Raw genomic sequence first — 27,220 nt, 5'->3', positions numbered from 1 at the left:
AGTGATTCATTGTCAGCATTGAAAGTAAATTTGTATGACGTCCTTTTGCTCATCATAGAGTGTCTGAAGAAAATAAACATATAGTGATAATGTGGACTCCAGCTCATAGAGGTATTGTGGGTAATGAAAGAGCAGATTGGCTAAAGCAGCTGTTAAAAAAGTAGACATAGATGTGCAGATACCATTGTTGAAATCTGAGGGAAAAGAATAGTTTGGCCACAAAGTAAGAACTTCTGGAGAATGGCATGGGATAATGGAACAAAAGGGAGACATGGGGTACAAAACACAATAGAAGTTAAGAGGAGTAGTGGGTTAAATAGGCAGCAGGAGAATACAAACAGGTCATTGCTTTCTGAATGGTTCTCTTTTTATGATGGGGAAACATCCGACTGGGTTATGTGATGGTGTAATGCTGTGGAGACGGGTGAACATGTGGTTATTAGTTGAAGTATAGAAGTCAAAGGAGAGTGTTGAGGGTGGGAACTGGTGGTGAAATGAAACTTACGTTTGGAAAAAGTGGTTAATCAGTTAAGTCCTGATGAGGTGAAAGGAGTGGTTTTTCATTTTTGAGAAATACTGATCTTATCAAGAGGATCTGAGGATCTGGAAGAGAAGTAAGAGTAAAAGCCAGGAGATGGCAGTAGTGCAACATCTTTGGATGCAAGCTGCTGTTAAAAATGACAGAAGAAGAAGTTTGCTTGATCGTTCCTCAGCTCGTCTGTGTGAAGCTGAGTGTAAAGAGGCTCCTGCTGTCAGAGAAACACTCTGACTGTTTCACAGAGTCAGACATGTTCAGACTCAATCTCAGTCAGAAACTCAGCATCACATTGATGAAGCTGCAGATTCATTGAGGTTAATTTCTGATTCATTTCTTTGCTGCCAGCTGAAATTTAAATGTAATTTAAAAGAAGGATTGAAGGTTATTGAACCCAAAGATTTCACATGAACGTGTATGAATTGTATGATATGTCTCTTCTATTTTTCTATGATCATATTTTGATGTTGATTGTGATTGGTTTCATTTGTTTCTTCATTGGTTGTAGTGTTTTAATGTTTAGATTGTCTTTTGTTCCATGTTGTAATTGTGTATAAAGTTTGATTTGAATGACAGTTACACTCAAATGGTTTCAGTGTTGCTGTGTTGAGTGTTTGCATGTTTAATGTTTGTATGGAAGACACAGAAAGACATGTGACTAAAGAAATCTGTGCTAGAGTGACTTTAAAAAATAAATAAATAGTAGAAAACGAAACAGATGTTGAATTCTTTAGAGAATTTTCTAAAAATCTTTTTCTTTCTAAACAGAAATGTTTGACATGGAAGCTGTTTCTACAGGATCCTGATGGACACTCAGAGGTTTAGAAAATGTTCTCATTAGTTGTTTACAGCAGAATATCAACCGATGTGAACCAAAACTACAGAAATGCACAAGTGGTGTGTGAGACTAGAAATGATAGAATCAGTGCTGCTGATTTCATTACTCTGAACTTTTAAAGGCAGGTTTTGTATCTGAGAGCAGGGACACTTGCTGTGTTCAGTGACTGTAAGTTCAGGCTACCCTTGATTTAGTTGCTAGATGTTTTTAAACTGTGTTTATTTTATAAGGCTCATTAAAAGCCATCTGAACTAGAGATGGACCGAGCCGATGTTGCATATCGGTATCAGTCCGATACTGACCTAAATTACTGGATCGGATATAAGTAATAAATAAAGATGTAATCCGATCTACTAAATATCACAAAAGCTCCTCAGAAAACTTGCGACATGGCGTAACCCAACACATGACCACATAGGAGCAGTATGTGAGCTGCTGACATCAGCTCACCTGTTGCAGTATGTGACCTTCTCTTAGTGTCATTAGTCTTTTATGCAGCTCCACCAGCTCATCCAGGTAAACCTGAAAAGCACAAAGCAAAGACGGCTGTCATGATGTAGCAGTGGCTGATGGTAACAAACCCCAAGACATAACAACACTTTCCATATTTCAGAATATTTACTAGTCTACTCCACATTACACGCACTGTTTCTAAAAACCAAAGACACTCGTTCTCACCTTATCACACTCCATGCTTTTGTCTTGCTTGCTCTGCTTGGTGGGACTTTTTACTTCCACTATCTGACAGACAGAAGAGCAAAGAGTCACCCAGGGTCACGCACACACCTGGATACTGTGGCTTTCAATCATGCTGCTCTAAGACATAAGCCAGTATATTACTGATACGATTACCTGGTTATTAGTAGACTTTAATAAGGGCGGGGCCTCACTGCACGACAGCGGGGAATGGGAGGAGCTGTCACTTCTGCTGCCATCACTTAAACTAATCCTAAGTATGAAGTCACAAAGAATAAAGACATTAAAACTGTTGTCTCAGCTGTTAGCTAAAAACCGCTAACAATGAAAAATCCCCCATCTGAGAGAGTGGGGACGAAGGACGGTCTTTAACATGAAGATGACTCTCGCAGAATCAGTGTCAGGGAGGGGCCTGCTAGATCAGGGGTGTCCAACTCCAGGCCTCGAGGGCCGGTGTCCTGCAGGTTTTAGATCTCACCCTGGGTCAACACACCTGAATCACATGATTAGTTCATTACCAGCCTCTGGAGAACTTCAGGACATCATGAGGAGGTCATTTATCCATTTGAATCAGCTGTGTTGGATCAAGGACACATCTAAAACCTGCAGGACACCGGCCATCGAGGCCTGGAATTGCCCACCCCTGGCATAGATTATAGAAAACCGGTCAACTGTTGGAGACGGAGACGATCTGGTTAAGTTATGCTTTTTGGCCAAGGTTGACGGCACGCCTCCACCAACAGGATGGTGGAGAGAGTTGGAAAGAGCTTACATGAAATACTTGAAAAGTTAGTAAAAGGCACGTTGAAAGAACCTTTAGAAACTGTCACAAGCAATTTTAACCAAGATTTAAATAGCGGCTCTTCATCATTTTACAGGTTTGTTGTTAAAGGCTGGCTCTACTGCACAAACATGTGAGATACAAAGTAGCCCTCATAATAGCAATATCCTGGTTAAAAGGAATTCATTACCAATGTCTGCACACAGCTCTATGAAACTAAACTAGTGTGCGGTTCAGCCATTCGAAAAGCTGCCCTCGGGTTACTAACCTGTGCTGGTGGTGTGTGAGGTGTGCTGCTCGATCCGTGTCTGAATCCACGTCGTCGTTGTCGTCCTCTGAATCGTCGTCGTCGTCCGAGTGCAGATCCTGCATCACTGACTGCAGCGGGCCAAGCACTGAGTGGAACAGTTCAATAAAGCCTCAGTCATTGCAGTTTAAACCTCAGGAATACAAGCAGAAAGCTGCAGATTGTGACGTTGGTACTGTAAAGCTCAGCAAATGTGGACTGGTGATCTGACTTTCAAAGGGAACATGCACACATCTCGAACTCTACATAGCTGACTTACAGCTCTGGTTTTCAATTGTTCTCATTGCTCAGGAAAACAACATGATTCTTTCATGTTCTTCAATCTCAAAATGATTTCGCAGCCTCTCTTACGACGTCTTCAACTTTCTGAACCGACTCAAAGTAAAAGTTTATAAACCAGGGCTGTGCCCGTTTGTTTACAGGCTCAAAGTGATACTTTAAGAAGATTTGTGGTAATAATGTTTCTGATCATTTACACAAAAAGATATTTTCTGCAGCATTTCTAAGTTTGATTAAATGAAGGGCATCCCATGATTGCTTCCAATGAGCTACTGTCACTGATGACACAGTGCCGTTTGCAGCAGCGTGAAAGTGGCACGGCACTGCAACACAGAATAAGTCAAATGTAGTACAGAAACAGGGTTGGTGTTAGTCGTAGTTTGGCCTGGAAACTTTTGTTAAACGGTAACTAAAGTAACTTAACCTTGTGACTCTTTAGGAACCTGCACAATATTTTCACAATAAAACTGAAGACTCTTCTACCTGGGATGTTGGGTCATGAGTTGAGCTTTTTAACCTGCTGCTTTGGTCTTGCACCATGTACTGTATCAGTAACTTTCATCCACTGTTTGCTCTTCCTGTCACATGACGTCCTTCAGCCACACTTGGTGGAGTCATTTGTTTACATTTGGGTCACATGACACCAGCAGCTAATATCTCCCCACACACAGCCTGACTGTAGCGCACAGTTTTTTCACCTGAAGGGCTGAAACAGGTTCTTGCATATGTTGCAGAGCACTGTGATTGTTGGAGGTTCCTGAAGTTGCTCCACTGCAGACTGACACATGTGGCTCTCACTCCCAGACATGCCCAGGCTTGTCTCTTAATTGCATGCACTAGGGATCATAACCACCTGGTGTTGCTATAGCAATGATATCTCAGTACGACAGTTTTGTATCACGTAAGAATTTGTACCGGTATGATTGCAGACAATATGATATACACAGCTAGTTAATGCTTCCACTTTACAATAATAAAGCTTATGGTTCATATTAGAATATGTAGGAGGGATCACTCTCCTCAGCCTTCCCGGGAAATACTGTGCCAGCGGGCTGGAAATGAGAGTTCGTCCACTGCAGGAGCACGATGTAGAGTGGCTACATAAGATGCAGGTTCAGGCATACCAGGCGAATTCAAGGTCTGGCTATACCAGCATGGTATAGTACCAAGACTCATTGGCAAGTCCTGCATGGGGCGTTAGGGACTCGGGTCCACCCACTTCCAACAATGGGCAATAGCTGAGCCCTGGCTGAGGAGAGGCATGGTCCGAGCCGAGGTCCGGCAGCTAGAGGAGGAAAGCACGGAACTGGGTTTACAAGGAATCTGGACATAGTGGGACCTGTCAAAGCAGACGATTAATTGGCTTTAACTTTGGAGCCTTTCCACATCTTAATATTGCTCCGCTTAGTCTACAAGTCAATGATGGAGGAGCCACAGTGCAGGTTATGTGGGGCGATGGCGCACAGGCTGGAAGAATGCAAGACTACTGTTAGCTAGGGAAGACAGAGATGGCGCCATGACCAGGTCCTGAGACTGAGCAGTACTGTGAGAAAGTAGCATCACACAACACCAACATCAGGTGGCTGGAGGACCCAACAGCAGACCAAAGAACCTCCCAGAAAAAGCCAACATAAACACAGACATCCAACAATGACTCCACAATGAAGAGCTGGATAGTACTGGACACCTACTGGCTAAAGAGGCAAACAGCCCTCCAAGAACACCTGGCAGCAGCTGCTGGCTAATCAACCACACACAGTGGTGCTGGACAAGGAGCAGAAGGCTGCAGTTGTGATAGATGTGGCAGTCCCAGCAGAGAGCATGTCAGGAAGGGGAGCATGAGAAAAACTGGAGGAAAACTGGAGCCAACGTAGAAGGTCAAGAACGAAGTGGTCCCAGTAGGAATGAACGCGTTAGGAGCTGTAATCCCTAAAGTGGAAGAGCCAGGCACAACATTTCTCACATGACCGGGTCCACTGCCAGAGACCTCGAGGTCGAGGTCACCGAGATTCAAACTCGTCGACGTCGTTAGCTTAAATCCTACGTAGCCTCGTTCTTGAGGTACTGCATGCACAAACCTGGCTCTCCACCCCAACCATCCGACCAGCGGGGTGATGACAATCAGCCTTTTTACAGCCGAGAGGAAAAACACAACATGCAGAGATATGTCAGGTTTTCATGATCCAGCCATTCATCCTTCCTTCGGTGGGTACTTCTTAACTTCAGTTCCAGACTTTCTCTTTGATATTTGGTCACATTGGGGCCCGATGAATGTAAAAACAAAGAATTACCAGATTTGGTTTTTTACCTTATTTTTGTTTTTAAGAAAAATATCAGCCACATCTGATAAAATTTTATAGAACAGCAGCAGTATAATGTCCTCGTAAGTGGATATCAGGCCCTTGTAGAGCAAAATTTAGTATTTTGGTCTAAATAACCCAAAATGTGATGTCCACATATGTGGACGCCCGGTCCTAGGAGGTTAACATGAGCATAACATTTTTCAGGCAAACGCCTCCATGTGTAATTAACATAGAGCCACAGTATTGTTACTGTTTTGTAATCAGCCATAGGCACTAGCACCGACTATTTTAAAGTGTTACTGTTACTAGTAAGCTAACATAAACTAACCAACCCAGTGACATCACATGCTGATGTCGGTAAACGTGTTATATAAACTTAAACTTTAAGCACTTACTTCTTAAATCGAGCTGCACAGACAGCGTTACCTTTGAGAGCAGGGCTCAGTGGTGTAAATTAGCCTTCATACATGTAGCGTTTCATGTCCACTTTAATGATAACAGCTAATTATCTCAAATCGTGAGCATGTTAAATTCCCACCAAGCAGGTTAACGATCATGGTAACTGTGTAACACTTCAGTTTTCTTTACATTGGAGTTTTGCTGAGTGCTGTGCATTGTTGTGAATGTCAGCTACATGTGTCGTAGTGAGGAAAGAGGTTGTGTGTCTGCCTGTGTGCAGGGGTGCTGCGTGTCAGCTGGAGGCGGTGAAACAACACTGTTCAATATCGATCCTGCTGCTAAGCAGCGTTTAATCCAACAGGAAATGTTAGTTTTAATTTGTAACAGTGTAGCAACCTTATGACAACCATACCACAGTCTCTACAGGGCACACAATAAGTGTTAGGCTACCACTGTGTACTTGGTGTTACGCTTGCATGACAACAGACTGTTGGACGCATCATTTTGCTTTCTTTGATTTCTACCAGTGAGTGTGATAAGTTTATGTCAGCTGGACCTAAAGTGATGTTAAAAACACTGTTTAAGCTTCACACTGCCAGACTGAATACTTCCACCTGTGTAACATAACAGTTGGACTCACTATAGTCTCGTCACATCCTGACATCACCCCAGCCCTGTCCTCTGTGCATCGTGGAAAGTGACGATGGGAAAACATTCAGACACTTTGTGCTCACGTTAGTTTTCCTCTCCCAGATTCTCCCAACAAGCAGCTGAAGATCGATTAGGATAATTGTTGTTATCACAGTTAATATTCCAGATTTATCTGATTACATCTCAACACCCCACCACCCACCCCCCTTTGTCCTGTGCTGTTGTTGATTTGTTGAAAAGAAAAGTCATTAAAAAGTGAATTCAATTCTTCTACGGTGCTGCTGAGCACACGCATGTGTGCGAGGCGGCTGTTTGCTGAATGGCACTGAACACATGTGCCTGTACAGTTTAAATCATTTGCTCACGATTATGTTTAATTTCACGTGGCACTCGTGATATAAATCTAATCACGAAAACAAACAAATCAAAGCGCTGCAGTTTATTGGTTACATCGCTTTGACTGCACGAAGTGTCACGTATGATGTTAGTGTCACTAACAAACAGCACAAACTAAACTTTGTAACTTGTGTGCACGGTCCAAGTCGGTTACCTTGTCGTTTGTGGGGTGTGGGAGCAAAGCTTGAACTGGAGCTGGAACCCGCTGGACTGGGCTGCTCAGACTGGGAGGAAGAAGAGAGACAGGCAGCGATTAATGATAAAAATATGACTCAAACTGCTGTTTGACTGAATGTGGCGGTTCTGCAAACACAGAAGCAAATGAATACTATTCGAGCCCCGGCTCCGACAGTCTCGGTCGTTGTGTCCTTGGGCCGTTGCCTACTGGTGGTGGTCAGAGGGCCCGGTGGCACCAGTGTCCAACACCATCGCCTCTGTCAGTGCCCCCCAGGGTGGCTGTGGCTACAATGTAGCTGCCATCACCAGTGTGTGAATGGGTGGATGACTGGATGTGTAAAGTGCTTTGGGGTCCTTAGGGACTAGAAAAGCGCTGTACAAATACAGGCCATTTACCATTTACTGTTATTATTATGTATGTGCTGAAAGAAGACCAAACCCAGCAGGAGTGGACCAACCTGGACTCACCAGTGTTCCCACTCTGAACATGTTCGGCTTTCAAACCACCTCCAAGGGACAGGAATTAAGAGTTACAGTGAGGGGGACTCTCTTTATTAAAAATATGTTTATTTATCAAGGTTTGTATTTATTTTCAACAAATACAAACATAAAACAAACGAGGCTGCAGAGAGCACTGGATGTCTTTTTCCAACTAATGTCAGAACTATCTGTCCTGACATTAGTTGGAGAAAGAAAAGCTCCAACAGGAGGTTTCATAGTGCCATCCATCGTCTGTTGGGTCGGCAAAGCATCAAGAGAAAATTAGATTTCTGTGTAAATGTTCAAGGTTGAAGCAGTACCTTTTATAACAGCACACACAGTTCACATGAAACAGTGTGTGCTGACATTTCCATACAGTCCTTCCCTTCATGTCCATGTTTGTGTTTGACACGTCTGTAGTTTGGATTCATAAAAGCCAAAAATGAAAATTGTTCTTTTAAACCCTTTCTTGAAGCAGCATCTGCCCACAGGCAGCAGAGGCTCACACAGCCCAGAGTGAGGATGTTTGACTCTTTCAGATTGACTGAGATGTGGACTTAAACAATGACAGTGCACGTTTAAACGTGTTTCAATGTACATGCACAGATACATAAGGAAACCTTCACAGTGCAAAACATGGTGAGGAGGAACGTGAGAGAAAGAGCGCACAGCTGCTCTGCTGGTTTACAGGCTTCTTCAAAGTGTCATAAATCTGACCGGCACTCCTGTTTACGGCTTTTGTTCTCCTTTACTCCAAGTAAGCAAACCCAATCACATCAAGAGACAATAAACCGACAGCACATCCAGGAAACTGTCTGACGGTCTAGTTTAGAAACCACGGGGAACAAAGTGGGAAAAGTTGATGCCTGCAGCCGCTCTCACATCCACAGCTCGCAGCGCTCTGCCTCAGCTCTGCTCCTCACGCTCGAACCATCCGATTCATCTGCTCTGGATTTCCTCTGATTAGTTCCCAACAATGGGTTCAGCTACGGTTCCCCCGCTGCTCTGCACAGCGAGCAACCCGCTCGCTCCTCCACGCGTCCACTGTCACAGATCAATATCCCATCTGTGATCTGTTCAGCCTACAATAATGAATCCCGCTAACCTGCAAAGCTAATGACAACAGATGGCTGGCACTCATTTCAGTTTGAAAATAAGAGTGAGAGGATTGTCCACAGCAGCAGACGACATCTCATGAAGAGCAAACAAATCTGGGATGTGATTAAAACAGCTGAATGTAGAAAAACACTGCACAGACTCAGGATAACATGAATACTGTCATTCAAAATAAAGATATTATTTTTATCATGTTTGAAGTTTAAGACACTCTTACATAATTAAATGTTCTTCTCTTCGTGCTGTGTGATGATGATGAGTGGACACTTAAATCAAATAGATGATAAACTTTCTTTTACTAAATTTATCTGTCACCAGAACGTCACCAGTGTGACATCGTCAGCATCCTGAGACACCAGCATCTCTGTGGGGTCCTGACCATCCAGCACAAAGCGCCTCGACGATGCGGCGCCATGGAAATAAAACTGATTCGTTTTAAACAGACGTGTGCTGGTCGGAGGCCACACCCAGTTTCCCTTCCTTCATGTCATCACCTCGTCCGCGTTTCCTTCTCTGCCGTTTTTATCCGAGCACTCACTCCCAAACTCTGAGATCAAAGATGAAGCAATGGGAGTGCTGGGCTGTGTCGCCTCAGGCCCACCAGGGTTGCTAGCCTGGGCACAATCAAATGCCTGGAATTTGTCACCCCACATGCTTTTTACAACCAGTAGCTGCAGCAGCCCCCACCCCAAAGCTACTTTCATGACAAAAACACAGGTTTCGGTGCCACTCTGTGAGAACTCCTTTGACTAACCACACGGCAGAGAACGATGCATGAAAGAGCTGCACTTCATACAATCACTGACAACAGAAATAAAAACTGCTGCAGAAAGAAATGCTGTGAAGCACAAACACGCAGCCATTTGATTCTTTCAAAGCTAAAAGAATTAAAGAGGAGCTGTGCTATTTACGGCCCTCGTTTCTCCTCAGGTGCCGTAAAACCATAAATCTTTCTCGTCTGTGATTTGGCTTTAAAACTTCTTTATGGGGAGGCTCTCTGCAAACCAGCGTGGGCATGGCAACAAGGTCAAATGTCAGCCTGTTCATGAGGCTGCAGCATTTTCCTAATTTGGCTCATGGGTTTGAAGAAGACGCAGACACTCTGTTAGATACTCGACATCTTCATCATCAGCTGTTTGCTCCCAAACCAATCAATGTGCAGACGAACGCACCAGAACTTCCACCAGGTTTACTGGTGGAAGTTACCAGTAGATGAGCTCATTCCCAGCTGTAACGACAGTAAAGCGTCACGTTTACTCACATCCGATCTGGCAGACTGGTCCTCCATATCAGAGTCATTAGCATCAACCAGGTCCTGGAATGGCGGCAGCGTGGACACGCTCCTGAGGTCTGCATCCTCGCTTTCTGCTCGTAGCTTACTGCTGTGCAGCTGCGATCTGTCTCTCAGTAGTTTCTTATCCAAACACGGACCGTCCAACTCTGAAATCTGCATTTCCGAGGAATTCACAAACCCCTTTTTGCGTCTTTTGGTCCCGTGATCGTCACCTTCGAGGCCGGACAAGCGCTTGTTTAACCTCGACGCATGAGTTATCCCCTCAGTCCTACGCTCCTTAGACAAAGACTTGGGCTGCTTGAAGCCCATCTTAGGATTGATCTCTCTAAGTGGCTGGTTCTCTTTGGGTTTCCTGGAAGATTCTTTGGGGGCTTTTCCGGGTTCCCAGCCCGAGTCCCTGAAGGCACTTTTGGGGTCTTTTAAATCTTTTGGGGTCTTGTCTATATGGTCCTTAAATGGCTTGTGGAGTTTGGAGATGCTGCTGTTGTCAGAGCTGGTGGTTGTGGCCATGATGAGGAAAGTGTTTCCTGTAGAGCCATCCTGCAGATTGAAACAAACACAGGAGATCAGATAGTAGCGTCGGATATTTAAGTAGCTGGAGATGAAAAGTGACATCAAGCAAAACAATAACAGAAGAGAAAGAAAGACTGAAGCTACACGGGAAAAAACACGTAAAGCTCAGAGTGTTCAGGCACAAGGCAAAGGGAAGCTCCTCGCGCTGTCAGGGCGCTAATGAGACCATACCGCTGTCAGCTGATACAGTATCGAACACGCCACCGATTTTATAAGCAAAGATGTTTTTAAAGGTGCCGTGGACATGAAACCCACTCAGTCCACACATGCAAAGACATCATACACGTGCACATATTAAGTTATGCATAGTAATGAAAAACAATGCAGGGAAAAGTGCTGAACACACTAACTGAAACTTGTACAAAAACCTTTATTGATAGTACAGCTTCAAGACGCCTCCTTTATGAAGGAAGCAGTCACACTGCTCAGGTGTGGTTTCGTCCCAGTCTGTGGGATCATAATCTGAACAGGTGATTGGCTCTAATCCCAACTGTCCCTCACGCTGATGTTGAAACCAAAGCTGATTGGGCGAAACAAAAACACAAAGTGTGGAACAGATCAGCTGATTCTGTTTGCTAATGTGTTGCTAATATCTTTCTACATTTTCTTAGTTTAAACCAAGTTTTTCTGAGTAAATATGAGTTCTAAATCAGTGCATTCTGTTTTTATTTACATTTCACGCAGTGTCCCAATATTGGCTGACAAACACTGCAATGATCAACTGTACAGCGAAACACTGATGCTGTATTACTGTAAAACACTAAATATCTGTTTCTTTGTCCACAAACATCCACACGGGTAAATCTTCGGCCCCTGACATTCTGATGTACGTCAGATATTATAAAGTGGATCCCAGCAATCTCAGAAAAATGAGGGATGTTCCTGGCCACTCATTTCTAAGCCGACTAAACGAGGAAAGCCAAACGGCTGCTGTGAAACTAAGAAACACTGCAACACACTGTGGGTTCAGTTTGAGGGCTGTATAATGGACAAACACTGTAAATGCTGCTCAGCTGTGTGGCGTCTCACATCGTGCATGATGAACACGTTATCCTCCAACACCAGACTAAACCCAGAACAGAAACAGGTAACCTGATGGTAACCCTCAGCTGCATCAGAGGCTCCAAACTAACCTGCTGAGGTTGGTTTTAACAGCAGTTGTTCTGGTTTCATGTTCCAGCTATAAAAACATGATTTTGATATCAAGCCATCTTAATTTTAAACTTACCACATACACTGATGTACTCATGCATATACACACAACGGACGATGACATCTTTGCTGCTGAGGAATTATTTTCCCTTTTTCCAATTTTCAAAGTGTTTAAAAAAATGTTTAAAACGTTAAAAAGAAAATATTTCAAACATTAAAGCACAACATTGGTTACTAGTAACCAAAATAACACAGGTGGCATAAAAACACTGATTTGAACATTTGTGACCCACCTGTGGAAGACTGTAGGGTCCAGTCTCTCATCTAAAGGTTAAATATGATGTGAAGATAACTTTCTACTAAAGATGTTCATGCACTATTAAATATGACAAAACGAATACACTGTGGCACATTGTGCTGTGCATTATTAATGATGCACATTGATGCAATTCATAGAAACACCATAAATGATCATCCATTTCCTCTGACGGGTCGTTGCATTAAAATAAATATATCAATAATGACTTTGGTTTGCAGAGCGCCTCACATGAAACCCAAGGACGTGCTAGAAACAGTATAAATGAAAATATAGTGAAGAAGCCTACAGCTCCCTCACAACAACCGCCTTCTGCAGTTTATCCAAGGAAACACAGAGACATTCCCAAGCCAGCCGAGAAGCAACCTCTCCTGGGACCGCCTCCCAGAAGGCCACGCCCTGAACACCTCACCCCGGCGACAGCTGACTCAAATGGTAAATGGCCTGTATTTATATAGCGCTTTACTAGTCCCTAAGGACCCCAAAGCGCTTTACATATCCAGTCATCCACCCATTCACACACACATTCACACACTGGTGATGGCAGCTACATTGTAGCCACAGCCACCCTGGGGCGCACTGACAGAGGCGAGGCTGCCGGACACTGGCGCCACCGGGCCCTCTGACCACCACCAGTAGGCAACGGGTGAAGTGTCTTGCCCAAGGACACAACGATGAGACTGTCCGAGCCGGGGCTCAAACCAGCAACCTTCCGAGTACAAGGCGAACTCCCAACTCTTGAGCCACGATCGCCCTCCTTTCGATGTAGAAGGACATCGACTGCAGTCCGAGTCCCTCTTGAACTTGTCACCCTATCACAAAGCAAAAGCCCACCTTCGGAGAAAGCTCACGTCTTGCATCTGCGATCTCATTCTTTGCACTTCAGCAGTGAGTAACAATAACAGGCCTAGTTTTATAAGCGATGGCTGCTTTGCCATTTGCTGGCAGACGACTGCGTATGGGAGACACAATTTTCTCCCATTGGGCACCAATTAAAGCGTTAACATTAAACAACTAGTCCTTCTGATACGTTTAATGACAGCAGCTCTGATGATTCATTCCTGCTAAGAAGTTCAATTCAATTTTATTCATACAGCCAAATCACAACAAGCTTTACATTGTACAGTATATCCTATAATAACAGATACAGAGAAAAATCTTATCCACATACAACACCATCTCAGTTCTGTTCACCACAGCTCAATTATACACATTATGACATAATCATTTTGCCTAGCAACAAGCTTTTAGCATATATAAACTTTACCACCATATTATTATTTATTGATTGATTTTTTTTACTTTTTTAATTAAGTATATCAACTAACAATATTGTAGTTTTAGTGATTCATCTAAAACAAAATAAATAAATTAGTACCAAACACCGGTGCACCCTGGGAGAGGCTCCAGGCCCCGACAGGCCAAAGCGTTTAGTGCAGTACAAGCCGGAATCACCCTGAGGTTTAAAAAACATATTTCATGCTTGTGCTACAACTTTTTTGCAGCAGCTGGTCTTTGCTGCAAAACGAGCGACCTTTGTAGCAGCGGTGCTATAAGCTAACAAGGTAAAGAGCAGAGACACTGACCTTGGACGCATTAAAGCCTTTGCTTTTCTTTGTGTCAGAGCTGTTGGGAAGTGTTGCCAGCTTGAGGTGGGAGCCAAACAGGGAGGTTGAGCCCTCCTGCATTATCATCACCTGCCAAAGGAAAATCAGCAGCTTAAATGAGCAGAGTTCTTTGCTTTCAGTAAATGTAGAGTGTTCAGTCTCTACCAGGACAGCTGATAATGAATCAGTCATTTACTGAGTAATATCACTGTGTTTGTAGAGTCAAGTACCAGAAAAAAGGACATCAGTAAAGAATGTTCAGCTTTACTGTCAAGCAGCTTGTGTGAGCACTTTTGTACATATTTGTTCTATATTACATCGATTTCATCCCAGTCATCCCAGTGACATCAGTGCCTCACATGTACATGTAACTGACTTGGCTCAAACCCATTCCCATAAAAAAAAAAAAAAAAAAAAAAAAACTGCATCAAAAACAACAACAACAATCAAAGAAAGAACAACAAAGGATTCTTCACTTGTACAAGTGAAGATGGATATCATGAAGATTTAGAGTAACACATAAATGCCACACAGTTACCAAACACACACAAAACCATATGACCATAGACTATACTGGCTGCACTCGAGGTTCACCTGAAGCACAACAAGTGAGCACCGCTCCAACTGCAACTCCAATCCCCAAACGTTTGATCGAATGCTTATATAGGTCATCATGTGCTACCACATACCCCTCTTCATGAAACGCCTCACGTGGTCTGAAATCTTACTCAAGAACAGAACCCGATTCCTGCCTAGCCTAAACATTTAGCTAATTACGGCTAATCATGAAGTGGACCTGCTGTCATCTTAGATCGCAGTGCAGGGGCGGGGCCGGTGTCCTGCAGGTTACAGAGCTCACCCTGGGTCAACACACCTGAATCACATGACTAGCTCATTACCAGGCCTCTGGAGAACTTCAGGACATGTTGAGGAGGTAAATAAACTGGATTAAAATGAAGTCAGTGCACATGAAAGTCCCAGTGAGGGAATTGAAAAGCTTAGCAAAGGATGGCAAGTTAAAGATGTGTTTATTGAACTCATTATAAACACTTTATCAACATTTTAACAACATAAACCGTTGTTCCACGATTTCTGGCACAGCTTTAAAAAGAAACACATGCTTTATGTTTAGCAACAGCGTTTGATTTTCGTACTGCACATTATAGCAAACATGTCCACTTTGGTCCTGTCCATACACAACCACAGATTTGTGACTTTGTAAAGCTCAACTGTGCTGCTCTGTTATTTTTGGCAAACTCCAGGAAGACAGTCGCACTATGTTAACGTAGATGTAAACGCTCCAGACAAGAAAACAACCAAAACCTCTGCTGGTGTGGAGCAGCAGGGCCGTACATACACTGCCCCGTGAACGCCGTGTTTCCATGACTGCAGGCGTTTTATGTGGATCTGACAGTCGTTCAAGTGCACAATTTAGTAACGGGACACATTTGAAACAACTGGTTTTGACTGAAATCCCTTACATTAAAGTGCTACAACAAAGTTCAACATCTGCAGCAACAATAGCTGCTACATTGTGTCATTGCTGAGGTGGTAACAGTAACAGGGAGGAGGAGTCATGAGCTACAAGCCTGTTAGAAATCTTACCTTTGAGTCTTCTGAACTTCTTTTGTGAGGATTTCGTTGCTGTGAAGGACAACAGAAGAACAGGGTGACAATCTTGGTAAACAGAAAAATACAAACTATTCATTACTATTCATATCTCACATATGCAGGGTAAACTAGTTCAGCCATTGACTGTCCAGACTGACTGTAGCACTTCAGCCCACTGTGGGGCCAATCAGAGGCTCCAGACATGTCAAATAAAGTGAATCACTACTGAAGTGCAGTTTTAAAACCCTCACATTTACTGAGGAACGTAAACTTATGTCATTGCTGTAAAGACTATACACATATACTGCACACATACTACATCCATGATATAAAGCGACAGCCCAGGATGGACCTGGTCTGTCACGCCCTCGTGCCTACCCCTCCAGCTTTCAGTAACTTCCTACGAAACTCCTCTGTTGGATTGTTGAAGGTGAGCTTCTCACAGCGGAGGTGATTGACGGGCGGGTGACCTTCCAGGTGGAGGAACAAGTCATAATCAAAGCGAACTTTCTTCGGTTCTTCCTACGGAGAAGTGGAAGGAAAACCACGAAAGGGACAAACAATAAAAACCCGTCATGCAGCACGTTACCCACATCATGCTCTGTTTTTGACTGCATCATTTAATTAGATTCAATTCAATTTTATTTACACAGCATCAAATCACAACAAAAGTCGCCTGAAGGTGCTTTATATTGGACAGTAGATACAGAGAAAAATCCAACAATCACATGACCCCCTATGAGCAGCACTTTGGCGACAGTGGGAAGGAAAAACTCCCTTTTAACAGGAGGGGCGGGGCCATCTGCTGTGACCGGACTACATTATTCAGATCCCAAACACCCTCTGAAGCCTGAACCATGAAATAACAGACAGAATTTTTTTTTTAATTAATTAATTAAAATTTAAATTTCATATAAACCCTTCATTTTGATTGAATTTGCTACATCTGGCAAAAATGTGTTGTGCAATTTATTTACTTTCTTCAGGGGAAAATAAATAAATCACACTGATTATGTACAAGAACTGTATTTGTTAAATATGATACACGAGGCACTAAGTAAGTACCACAGTAACACAGCAAACTCAATTCCTGATTGTAAACGACTAATTAAAAAAAATAAGTTGAGAAATTTAAGGCAGCTTTCAAATGAACATCCATGTTTTTGCTGGGTTAAGATCAACTTTGATTTTTTGCTTTTGGACTTAGTTTCATTATTTTTACTGGCTTTTTTAGTTTGAATCACCATTTGATGAAATGATGACAGTTTGGGTTGAGACGACCTTTGCTCAGGAGTCAGCATCTGTTAGATGTGTTCGAAAGGCTCTCTGCTAGAAAACGCCAAAGAAAATGGAGCCAGTGGAACCAGTGGAACCAGTAACAAGCTAAAACTCTGGAACAAATGCTGCTTCTGAATTTTGCACCAATAACCAATAATGGAGCTCTTCCAGCACTACAAAATGCACCTTTCTCTCCACTGGATGTGCCAGTTCATGGCTCTGACCCAGTATCTGTGTGGGGTCGTTTAATTTAAATCTCTGCATTCATGACCTACGTTACCAGGTGTCGTCACCCAAAGAGAGAACCAGTTCATCCAGCCTTTACCCTCACATGGCAAAGGTGGCATCGCCTTTAGGCCCAGCTGTGTGTGTGACCTGCTGCTTTGTTAGAGCTGCACACACACCTCTGAGTATTGGTAGGCCAGTTTTTTCTCTTTTCCAGCAAAAACACTTTCAAGAGAGCACAACTGAATCACGCGTACACTCCTTCAGTAACGTCGCTGCAGAAGCTTCCACATAATACATAAAATGTTGCAACAGCTTGAAAAGACGTGACTCTTGATAGAAAAATGAAAACAGCTCTGAATGGACACATTTGACAATCAGCCTCTCCAAAGCTGCAGTTCAGGAACGACCTGGTGCAAACCCGACACATGTTCAGAGCATACACAAAAACCCCTTCATGGTTTAGAGGTTCAGGGTCTTACAACAATAGTGCATTACCCACAGACACAAACCCTGGCAGCTGAGTGCTGCTTGTTAAATGTACCTTGTTTCTGAAATAAACTTCGATGGGCAAGATGAAGCCTGCGTATCCAGATTCCTCCACTTTGTACGGTGGATCCTTGCACACTGAAAGAGAAAACTGCTGTTAGACTTCAGCACCAGGAGGCTGACAGTTCACAAAGCTTGCTTTAAATTCATGCAGTTACATGAAATGCAGAGCAGCGCTGAGTGTGCTGCAGCCATCTGGTTGGGTTGCTGGGAGACGGCCGCTCTGACAAACACAAAAAACCCAACCATTACATAAATCACATCCCCTCCACACCTGAACCAGGTGACAGGACTGTATTAAGACTGTTGCTTCATTTATTGTGTCATTAAACACACTAATCCTGCAGCTGTGTTCTCATGAGACCTCATTAACTCAATTTCTGCAGCCTACTCTGATGCATCGATACAGAGAGCGGGCGTCCATTAGAGCCAAAGCCTTAAACACACACGACAAGGCCAAGACGTCCACGCATGCTCGTAGAGGAGCACACGGATCACAACGGATCCCTCCTGAGTCACAAACTGTACCAATGCAGGAAATGTACTAATTAAGTTACGTGTGCTTATTGAACAAAGGAAGCTTTTCTTAATTCTCAAATATTGTCCGTTTGACACATCACAGCATGCAGCTACGATGGTGATGCGTGTGAATGTGTAGAAATGCTGTACGGATGGATGAGAGTAGAGAAGGACGACATCTTTCTCACATCGTCCCTCTGCTGCCTCCAACATCTTCGTTCCTGAAAATCACATCTTTTCAAATTATTGTTGTTAATAAGTTACAAACTATTTTACTTACTGGTCACGGATCTAATCCAGTAGTCTAGAACTATATCTGTCCATGTATTCATACTATGACAGCAGTGGCACCTCTCAGTGTCCTTGTATACACAGCTATGTGCTCAGTTTGAAAATCCTACATGTGCTCAGGTTTCAGTGGTTTAGGTTGAAAAAGCAGCCATGACCTGATGGAGCACATAATGGTTGTTGTGAAACGTTAGCTTCATGCTTTTCAGGATTTTTTTTCCTTCCACACTTTTAAATCTGCAGCTGTTTGACAAAATTAAATGTCACAGCCTTTGTTACCCTCAAAATGAACCAGGATCCTTATTTTAGGACAGATGTGTCATAGACACTAGGCTTGTAACAATACTACAGTTTCAGTTTTAATACCAATACCCAGAAAAATAGCATGGTGAAGAGTATAACTGCATCCTACACCAACAGAAGTAATGGTGAACAAGTTCTATCTTGAAAATGTCAAGTTGTTACCTTTCAACTAATTCTTTCAAATATAAAGTTGATTTAAATAAAATCAATCCTGGTGGCCTGCAGCGCTCCCCCTCAGCCAAAGACACGAATTTAAAAATCAGAGCTGATTTTCAGAGATGTTGTCCTCCAACCACGAGGTCAGCGGGATTCAAACTCATCTGAGATTTTCAGCAGATACACCTCTGGTATCAAGTTGAAAATCTTAGGTGACCTCCTCCTTGAGTTATCACATTCACAAGACTTTACAAATCCTTGATCCCCGACCTTGACGCTGAGCTCTTTAGAAGAGCACCTATGGCATGAACTTCCCAACCCTACATCCCCTCATTCTTGATGTATCACATCTGGACAAAGTGTGGTATTAGCTGTGTTGAAATGAAGAAGACAGAAAACAGAGTGCTTACTGTGAACGCTCACACCGCTCACTGCCTGGATTTCCAAACTGACCTTTCAGGCAGCTCTTTACATCCTGGTAATTGCTAATAGTTAAACAGCAATGCTGACATGTGCTCCTGCCAGGTTAATATTTATGATAATTTCTTAATACTTTAATACTAGTGAAATGCAAGCTTCACTGATCTCTGGAGATTCCTCTGAAAGGACTGTTCGGTGTTAAAGACAGCTGTTAGCTGCATGCCTGACTTACTGCAGCAGTGCCATGTGAAAACAGCACTGTTTGTATTGATGTTCTTGCAAATATGTACCATTGGAGTCAGTGATTAACATCTGAGTGCCTATTTTTTGACAGCCCTAATAGAGACATTGCTTATGTTTGGAGAACGCAGGGACTGATGTAGACCCCAAAAACACGTCCCCACAGTGAAACGAGGGCGTGGGAGTATTAGGCTGTGGGTATGCTTCAGTCCATCTGGAACTGGAAATCTTGTCAAGGTGGAAGGAATTATCAAGAAAGACACACATGTGATAGTTTGGAAAGAAAAGATCAAGCAGCCAAACCTGGATCTAAGTAATCGCTTTGTCACATTTTCCTTTGTCTGAAAACGCCTGCGTCTCATCTGTTTGTGGGTTTATATTGGTGCTAATGTAGGACCCTTACATTCATACATCCCTGTAAAGAGGCACTTTGACGTTCAATCACTGTTGCTCTACTAGAGACAGTACTTTGGAACAGTTTTAATAGCACTGACTAAGCCAATCTCAAAGAGCAAGGACCGACCAAAGCTGCACATCAGCATGAAGCTATGGTCCAGCAGGCAACAGTTGCTCCTGTTCTCGGATGAACGCTACAAAAAGCTGAGCAAAAGCATTCTTCTTATGTCATGGTGAATCTGATTAGTGCTTATTTATGCACAGACAACACTAATTCATCATGATATTCACCGCAGGTGATGAAGAGTGTCTGTGGTTGACTGAGCAGAGCACCCAACAACAACCCTGCACTCCACCACTCTACACGACCTCTCCTGACTCTACATCACACTAATCAGGTAACAGCAAGACCCTTCGACAAAATGAGGTCAACATTAAGCTCCTGAGCAGCAAGAGCAGAGCAGGGATGAACGCACACGCTAAAGTTTGTGTTGGAGGTCAGTTAGGCCGTACGGGTGGAGAGCCTCAGCAAGTTAAAGGTTAGCATCCTCCTCGCTGCTCGTCGTACCTCTCCCACCCCGCTAGCACACATGCTAATGCAGGTCACATACAGAAGCAGGCTGCATACACACTATATCACATATGTCAGCCTGTTAAGATACACACACCTCCACAGAAACGCACTGAAAGAAACTCCTGATCAAAGGTCTGAGACTAACAGCACACACAGCAGGGTGAAACTTCCACACCTCACCTATAAAACCACCACAGAAGTGTTGGATGCTCAGTGGCAAACTTTAATTCTTGCAAAAGGTTGATCAATTTCCTATTATTTGATCTGATTTTATTAGCGTCAACATCATCAACATGTTTGATGAAGAGCAAACATGATGCAGACGATGTAGGACAACTCGAACATGCCTGAGAAGGACCGTTTACGAAGTTTGGATGAACCTTCAGAGTCGTAAACTGAAATCACAGCAGAGAACACTCAGATCTGATTTATGACAACATCTGCATATCATAATAATGATAACGAAAGTAGCTCCTCAGACGTGTAACTGATGAGTCCGATGAAGAAGGAAGTAATAATGGAGCACATTATGATTCTTTACGTCCAATAAAAGCTGCCAAACCAGTGTTAGAACGAATCTAACATTACGAGAACCATCGAGAAAAAGTGAACAGCAGAAAGAGACAGCAGGTTGGTCACATCAGCTCCAGTCGGTGCTGCTCCTCGATATTAATGTTTTCCATGGGGGGGAATAAAGGATATGCAGGGTGTGATTGAGGTGGGTGATCTGCTGCACCCTCAAACGAAGCAGCCACAAGAAGAAGAAGAAGACGAAGAAGACGAAGAAGAAGAGTGGTTTATTTGTACAGCACCAACGCGCAGTCGATTTAATGTGCTTCATATTTTAGGGTAAAGATCCAACAGACAATCTACGCACGTGGAAACCAAACTACACCACCATCAGAGGTGGGCTTCAGGTGTGCACCAGTACTTCCTGAAACTATTGGCCTCCTGTTACCTCACGAGGTAAGACATGCTGCACTACATCTGCTTACTAGCTATCATGTACTGGATATAACGTCCCAGTATGGAGAGTATGGCTACAACAATGACTTATTATTCAGACAAGTAATAATAAATGAATGCATAGGCTTTCACAGGTTTCAGGCCCTAATAAAACTCCACCAGCAGGCCACGAGTCTCAGAGCGAGTCCTGACTCAGGCCTCGGAGCTTTGTTGTGGGGAGGGACTGTAAAGAAAGACAAATGTTTTATGGTAAGGCCAACTGAGAGGAGTGAAAGAGCTTTCAACAGACACCCCAAATAAATCAAGCTTCAATAAACCACTTCCTCAAACTTCCTTTCATTGATTGAACCGAGGAAGAGTTGGCATTTACAGCCCAGTTCCTGTTCCTTGGAGGTGGCCGCCTTGTTTATCGGCACCTCCTCCTAACCCCATGCTTTCTTGTAAACAACAGCAGCCAGCCTGGAGCTTTCTTTGTGTTTCACCTTCATGAGTGGGAAGCATTTTTGAGGAATCAAGGAACAATACCGGCAAAATCCCGAAGCCCTTCAGTTTCTCAGAGCTTATTTATTTTTCCTCCACGTTACAAACTACACGTTTCACGCAGTTTTCAGGGAGATGAACCATTTTTTTTATCTTCCAACTTTCCATAAAAGTGACAATTCTCTGAAATATCAAACACCTCTGAAGAGATTCCCTCCATCTGTAGATTAAACGGCACTACAGAATCCAAATGAGGTGCTTAAGCAGCACGAGCCTCTGCTGCCAAAAACAGCACCGCCTTCGCTGCTTCCTAACAACGTCTTTACCTCCATTTGTTCAGACAGCTTTGCCATTTGGCTGTCACCATGGAAACACCTCCATGCTGGCCTGCTAACTAAACAGCAGCAATGATGAAGCGCAACGGCGGCTTTACTCGCCGACTCGGGGAGCTTCTCCGAGCTACACACCCAATCGTTTGGAGAGTGAGAAGAAGTTAGACATGCGCCATCTTTTGGCGTTCTCGCTCTGACTCCCTTCGATGTTTGGATTGATAAGAAAACACTGATGTGCTGACATATGAAGAAGACTATATTGAGAGCACTTAGGATCTGAGATCTTATCAGTGGACCTAGTTTGGTTTGGTATTGCTACACAAGCCAATAAAGACCAGCTGACAACTGTAAACAGCAGCAGTGCTACAGGACTGATGTTCAGCACCTTCTACATTTTTTGGCGTCCCGACAGACCCCAGATATGTCCAGGTGGACATACAAAGCTTATATTTCATTTGACAAGCCAAGTGAAATGGAGACATGTTAAAAGGACGTCCACGTCCATTTAGTCCCCCCCACCTCCAAACCCTCTGGTTTCCAAGGCTACAGTTTATAACCATCTGTAGTAAATACTGCTGCAAAGGTTATCGTATAAATCAGCACACGACCTGCTGCCATTAAAGCAAACTGTTAGTCCTCACTTCAGTTTGTAATTTTAATATCTGCTCGTGACGTCTTTAAATGTCTCCGTTTTATTTCAGTGTGTAGGTGGAGCCTGTGTGGCTGTTTCAGTTAAACTGGAAAGGAACCATGTCAAGAAAAACAGCTGAGCTCAGATCTTTGTGCGAAGCACACAACGTCCAGGTGCAACAACATGTGCTGGTGACTGATCTCTTAGTTGATTAAACAAGGAAAACATTAGACTAACCAACTAGTGTAAAACTAGGAAATACTCAGGTATAAAGTTCAGTTTGAGAACAGTTTAAATGAAAATGTCAAAAATGAATTATAGGCCAGTCAGTGAGCCATCGGGGGGCAGATTAAACTGGAGCAGCAGATCCTGGAAGTCATGTAAGCTGTGAGGCAAGGCCTCCTTGGACTGGACTTGTTTGTCCAACACGCCCCACAGATGCTCGACTGAACTCATATCTGTGGAATCTGAAGCCCAACTCAACACCTTAGACTTGTCCCAGTTGTTCCAGTTTGTGCTACTCAAAGAAGGCACCTTCTCCCACTTCTCCATCATCCTGTCCTGATGCTCAGGTGTCCACTGGTGACCCTTTTGGCAGTAGACGGGGGTCAGCGTGGACATCCTTACTGCTGTGCAGCTCCATGTGCAACAAACTGCGACACGCTGTGTGTTCTGACACGTTTCTATCAGAACCAGCATCAACCTTTTCACCAGTGTGAGCTTCAGTAAGTCACCTGTTGGACTGGCACACACAGGTCAGTCTTTGCACCCCACTGGTTTACTAACACTAACCCTACCTTCATTAGATCACTTTTGATAGATACTGACCAGTGCAGCCTGGGAACATCCCATAGGAGCTGAAGGTTTAGAGATGCAGTAACACAATCTTAAACCCTTATGCTTGCTCATGTTTCCTGCTATTAAAGAGAAAACCTTCACATGCTCCCTGATCTATGCCACTCACCAACAGGTGCATTGATGAAGAGATGACCAGCACCATCACCTCACCCGTCAGTGGTGGATTTCCATATTACCACACTAAGCCTTCTTTTCCACAGTGGCTCTAGTGTGTAGGGCTGTGTCAGCTGGGTGCCGTGTTTCATTAACAGTTAATCTTGTACTTGTACTCCTCTAAAAACTCAACTGTGTGTCACTCCAAGCAGATGATGTCTGCCACTGCTGAACAGGTTGTCAGGATACTACAATTTCAAACTCAGTACTGACACCACAGGGTCGATTCTGACCCCCTCCTGCAACAACACGTGGTGAAGAAGTTGTACCTTCAAAACATTAACTTGTTCATTTTTCAACAAATTTTCCCAGTTATATGTTAGCTTTGACAAAATAACTATTGAAGCTTAAAGGTTTTATTTATTTTACATAATTTCATTACAGATTATTGCGGTAAAATATATTTCAGGATCTACTAATGAACAATGGGCGCAAACAAACAACGCTTTACCATCTACATGACTGAATTATTGTAGAAGAAGAACATAATTAAAATGAGTTTGAATTGGGGTCGGGCGACTGGATGAATATTTCGACTATCGCCGATAGGCTGAGCATACTCAGCCGGATGGTGGACACGTGCATGCTCATGCAAGTTAGTCGAGTTTGAGTACTTTGCTCGTACTACACTGATTACATTGCTCTGCAATCAAAAAGTCTGTGGACGCACGAATTTATCGCCCATCGCCGATTATTGGACTGATGATTGTTGGTTGGAAAATTTTTACATATCGCCCAACTTTAGTCTGAATAAAGTCTCTCATTTGTTTCCTAAAATAAAAATAATGATTAAAAAATTTAGACAAAGTACGTGTTATGTATTTAGGATGAGTACAGGATAAGATAACAAAGTTAAATACATTTAGAAGACTATATATTACTTATACTTATATTATATAAGATTATATCATACAGTTTTGGTTTGATTACAGACCAATTTTTCTAATAATTTCATTATTATTATTATGATCATCATCATTATTATTATTATTATTATTATTATTATTATTATTATTATTATTATTATTATGATCATCATTATTATTATTAGTAGTAGTAGTAGTAGTAGTAGTAGTAGTAGTAGTAGTAGTAGTAGTAGTAGTAGTATCTGTGTGGCCACCAGTATTGTTTTAGATCAGGGGTGTCAAACATAAGGCCCGGGGACCAGGATCGGTCTAGCAAAGACTTCAGTCTGACCCACTGGACAGCTGTAAACACTGTGAAGGCGTAAACTTGGCATTTTTCTCTACATTTTACAGCTTTTTCCGATAGATAAAGGGCACTGATACTACACTAACATAATAAAACAACAGAGAAACAGTTAAATCTGATAACTGTGTAAATTAAAAATGTCCAGTTTTAGATTTATAGGTCAGTAAGTGAGCTACCAGAACTTTACTAATTTATCTGAGACATTTTCTTAGAATTTAATTCCAAAGAGTCACGCTGACAGATTTCTTTCTTTATCATGTAGAAAAGTTGAGACGTCCTGTTTTCCTTATTTTAAGATACCTCGGAGTCTAACTTCTTTGCACTGACACAAAGGGGAGTTTCACTGATCTGGCCCAGGATAAAGGTGGGCTGTATGAGCTAAATAAGTTCAACATTACTGATCATCCTTACTGTCTGTGGAGCTATGTGATGAACACTGGGTGGACAGTCTGAAGGTTAACTGTGGGCTTCTCCAAGGTTAGTTGTTTACACTGGTTTGTACTGGTCTGGGAAACGTTTGGAAATTCATAAATGAATGTATGACACACTAAACTATTTATACTTAAATAAAGTTTTGTATGTAGTAATATTATTGTGTCTATTACAGCTACTACTAATGTTATACTAATTACTACTGCTGCTATAAATAAAAAAGATGCATGTAGACACATACTTCACCTGATTATATGATTATTGTCATCATTGTTATTACTGTATTATAATAACCCGAAGCACCAGCCTGCACCTCTTCACTCACTAATTTGTGTTGTCTGTTGTTATTTATGTGATTATTGGTGTCAAAACATGAAAAGTGAAACGACACCAGGACGTAACATTACACAGACAACAAGACAGAAAGGACTTTAAGTGAGAACCTGACTCTGCCAACGCTGCACTACAGGTGTGAAATAAATGCACGCACATGAAGATAGAACACACATTAAAAGTATACATATATACACACACACACACACACATATATACATATGTGTGTGTGTGTGTGTTTGATCAATTACAGATGTGAAGCCCTTAACCTCCACCCCTCCACACAAAGCACCAGGGCAGCTCTCCTCACCTCGCTTTGGTTTCGGGAAGCTTTCGTGCAGATGAAAAACCACTTTCTCCACAAAGTGCTGGATGTTGCTGTGCTCTGGTCCTCGCACAAACACCATCCAGTCGTGGGTGAACCCTTCCACCGTGGGTTTCTTTCTGACCTGGGCACGATGACCAAGTTCCAGTTTCACCTGCACAGCACCCTGCAAAGCACAAAGACGCAGGGTTAGCGTTACTAAAGACGGGTCACGGGTCCATGTTTCATGCAGGTGTTTGTTCCTGAAACACTGCAGTCTGCTGCTGTCCAACAACGTCTGTTTCCTCTCAGCTGAAGCAACAGGTACACGCTTACACACGACGAGCTGAGCTGCTCACACTTCAACCTTCGTGTGTCCTGCGCTTTGTTTCCTGAGCTAACGTTACACAACTGTTAAACCGTAACATCGTAAGAATAAAGAGCAAACTTCTCAACAAAGTTGGCATGTCTGCGTTACCGGCCCAGCGACTCCTCTCACTGACTACAGCCGCTCTCCAACACTCTATCGGCGCATTAGCCAAAACGTTTTGGGGGTTTCTCCCGAAAGATTTTCCTCTGTCTGTCTCTGAGGGGAATTTAACATCTCTATTATTTCATGTGGTAGCGGCGCGCTAAGTAGCAGTACAGCCCGAAAACCCTTGTTGCAGAAAAACCCACGGACCCCTCCGGTGTGCCATAAATGTCCACGCGTATAGTGTTTAAACCCGAGCCGGGAACAGCAAAGCACCGTGAGCAGCTACTTACCGAGCTGGCCATAGCTGAGGCCGAGCCTTCGTGTTATTTCATGGAGACTTCGTTTTATATTAAATGAGAGGTGAGTGCAGTTTGCCTATGACGGCCGACATGGTTTCTTAGGGACTCAACTCAGACCCAAGACTTTGAAAGGTTCGCCGGCTGTAAAGCGTCTGTAATGACGTGGACAGTATCCGCTTGGGGCTTTTCAAAGTAAAACACTTGCGGTAAAGATGCACTCCAGGTCCCCACATACCTAACATTCTCCTTATATATATTTCTTTAGATTTGTCTTTCTTTTGTTTTG

At 43.0% G+C, this 27,220-nt stretch overlaps 1 protein-coding gene across 2 annotated transcripts; it reads right to left on the bottom strand.

Annotated features, from left to right (window-relative positions):
• LOC309702588 (protein AF-9-like) lies at positions 1-27,082 on the bottom strand. Of its 2 annotated transcripts, XR_014275633.1 has the most exons (14): positions 26,926-27,082; positions 26,167-26,347; positions 17,559-17,641; positions 15,890-16,033; positions 15,506-15,544; positions 13,880-13,990; positions 10,220-10,792; positions 7,340-7,409; positions 3,119-3,245; positions 2,226-2,322; positions 2,052-2,114; positions 1,824-1,895; positions 506-603; positions 1-412 (listed from the first exon to the last, which is right to left on the bottom strand). XR_014275633.1 is itself a non-coding variant. In XM_082527211.1 (13 exons), the coding sequence occupies exons 1-13, from the start codon at positions 26,935-26,937 to the stop codon at positions 586-588; spliced, it is 1,590 nt and encodes a 529-aa protein (XP_082383337.1). In that variant the 5' UTR covers positions 26,938-27,082; the 3' UTR covers positions 1-585. The 2 variants fall into 2 exon arrangements, 1 of the variants encoding a protein (XP_082383337.1); XM_082527211.1 differs by having other exon boundaries at positions 1-603.
• Positions 27,083-27,220: the final 138 nt, after the last annotated feature.

This window comes from Aulonocara stuartgranti (genome assembly GCF_965226115.1).
Source record: "Aulonocara stuartgranti genome assembly, chromosome: 3".
NCBI classification, from domain to species: Eukaryota; Metazoa; Chordata; class Actinopteri; order Cichliformes; family Cichlidae; genus Aulonocara; species Aulonocara stuartgranti.
The sequence above is the reverse complement of the archived record's forward strand: the minus strand, read 5'-3'. Positions and strand labels throughout refer to the sequence as shown.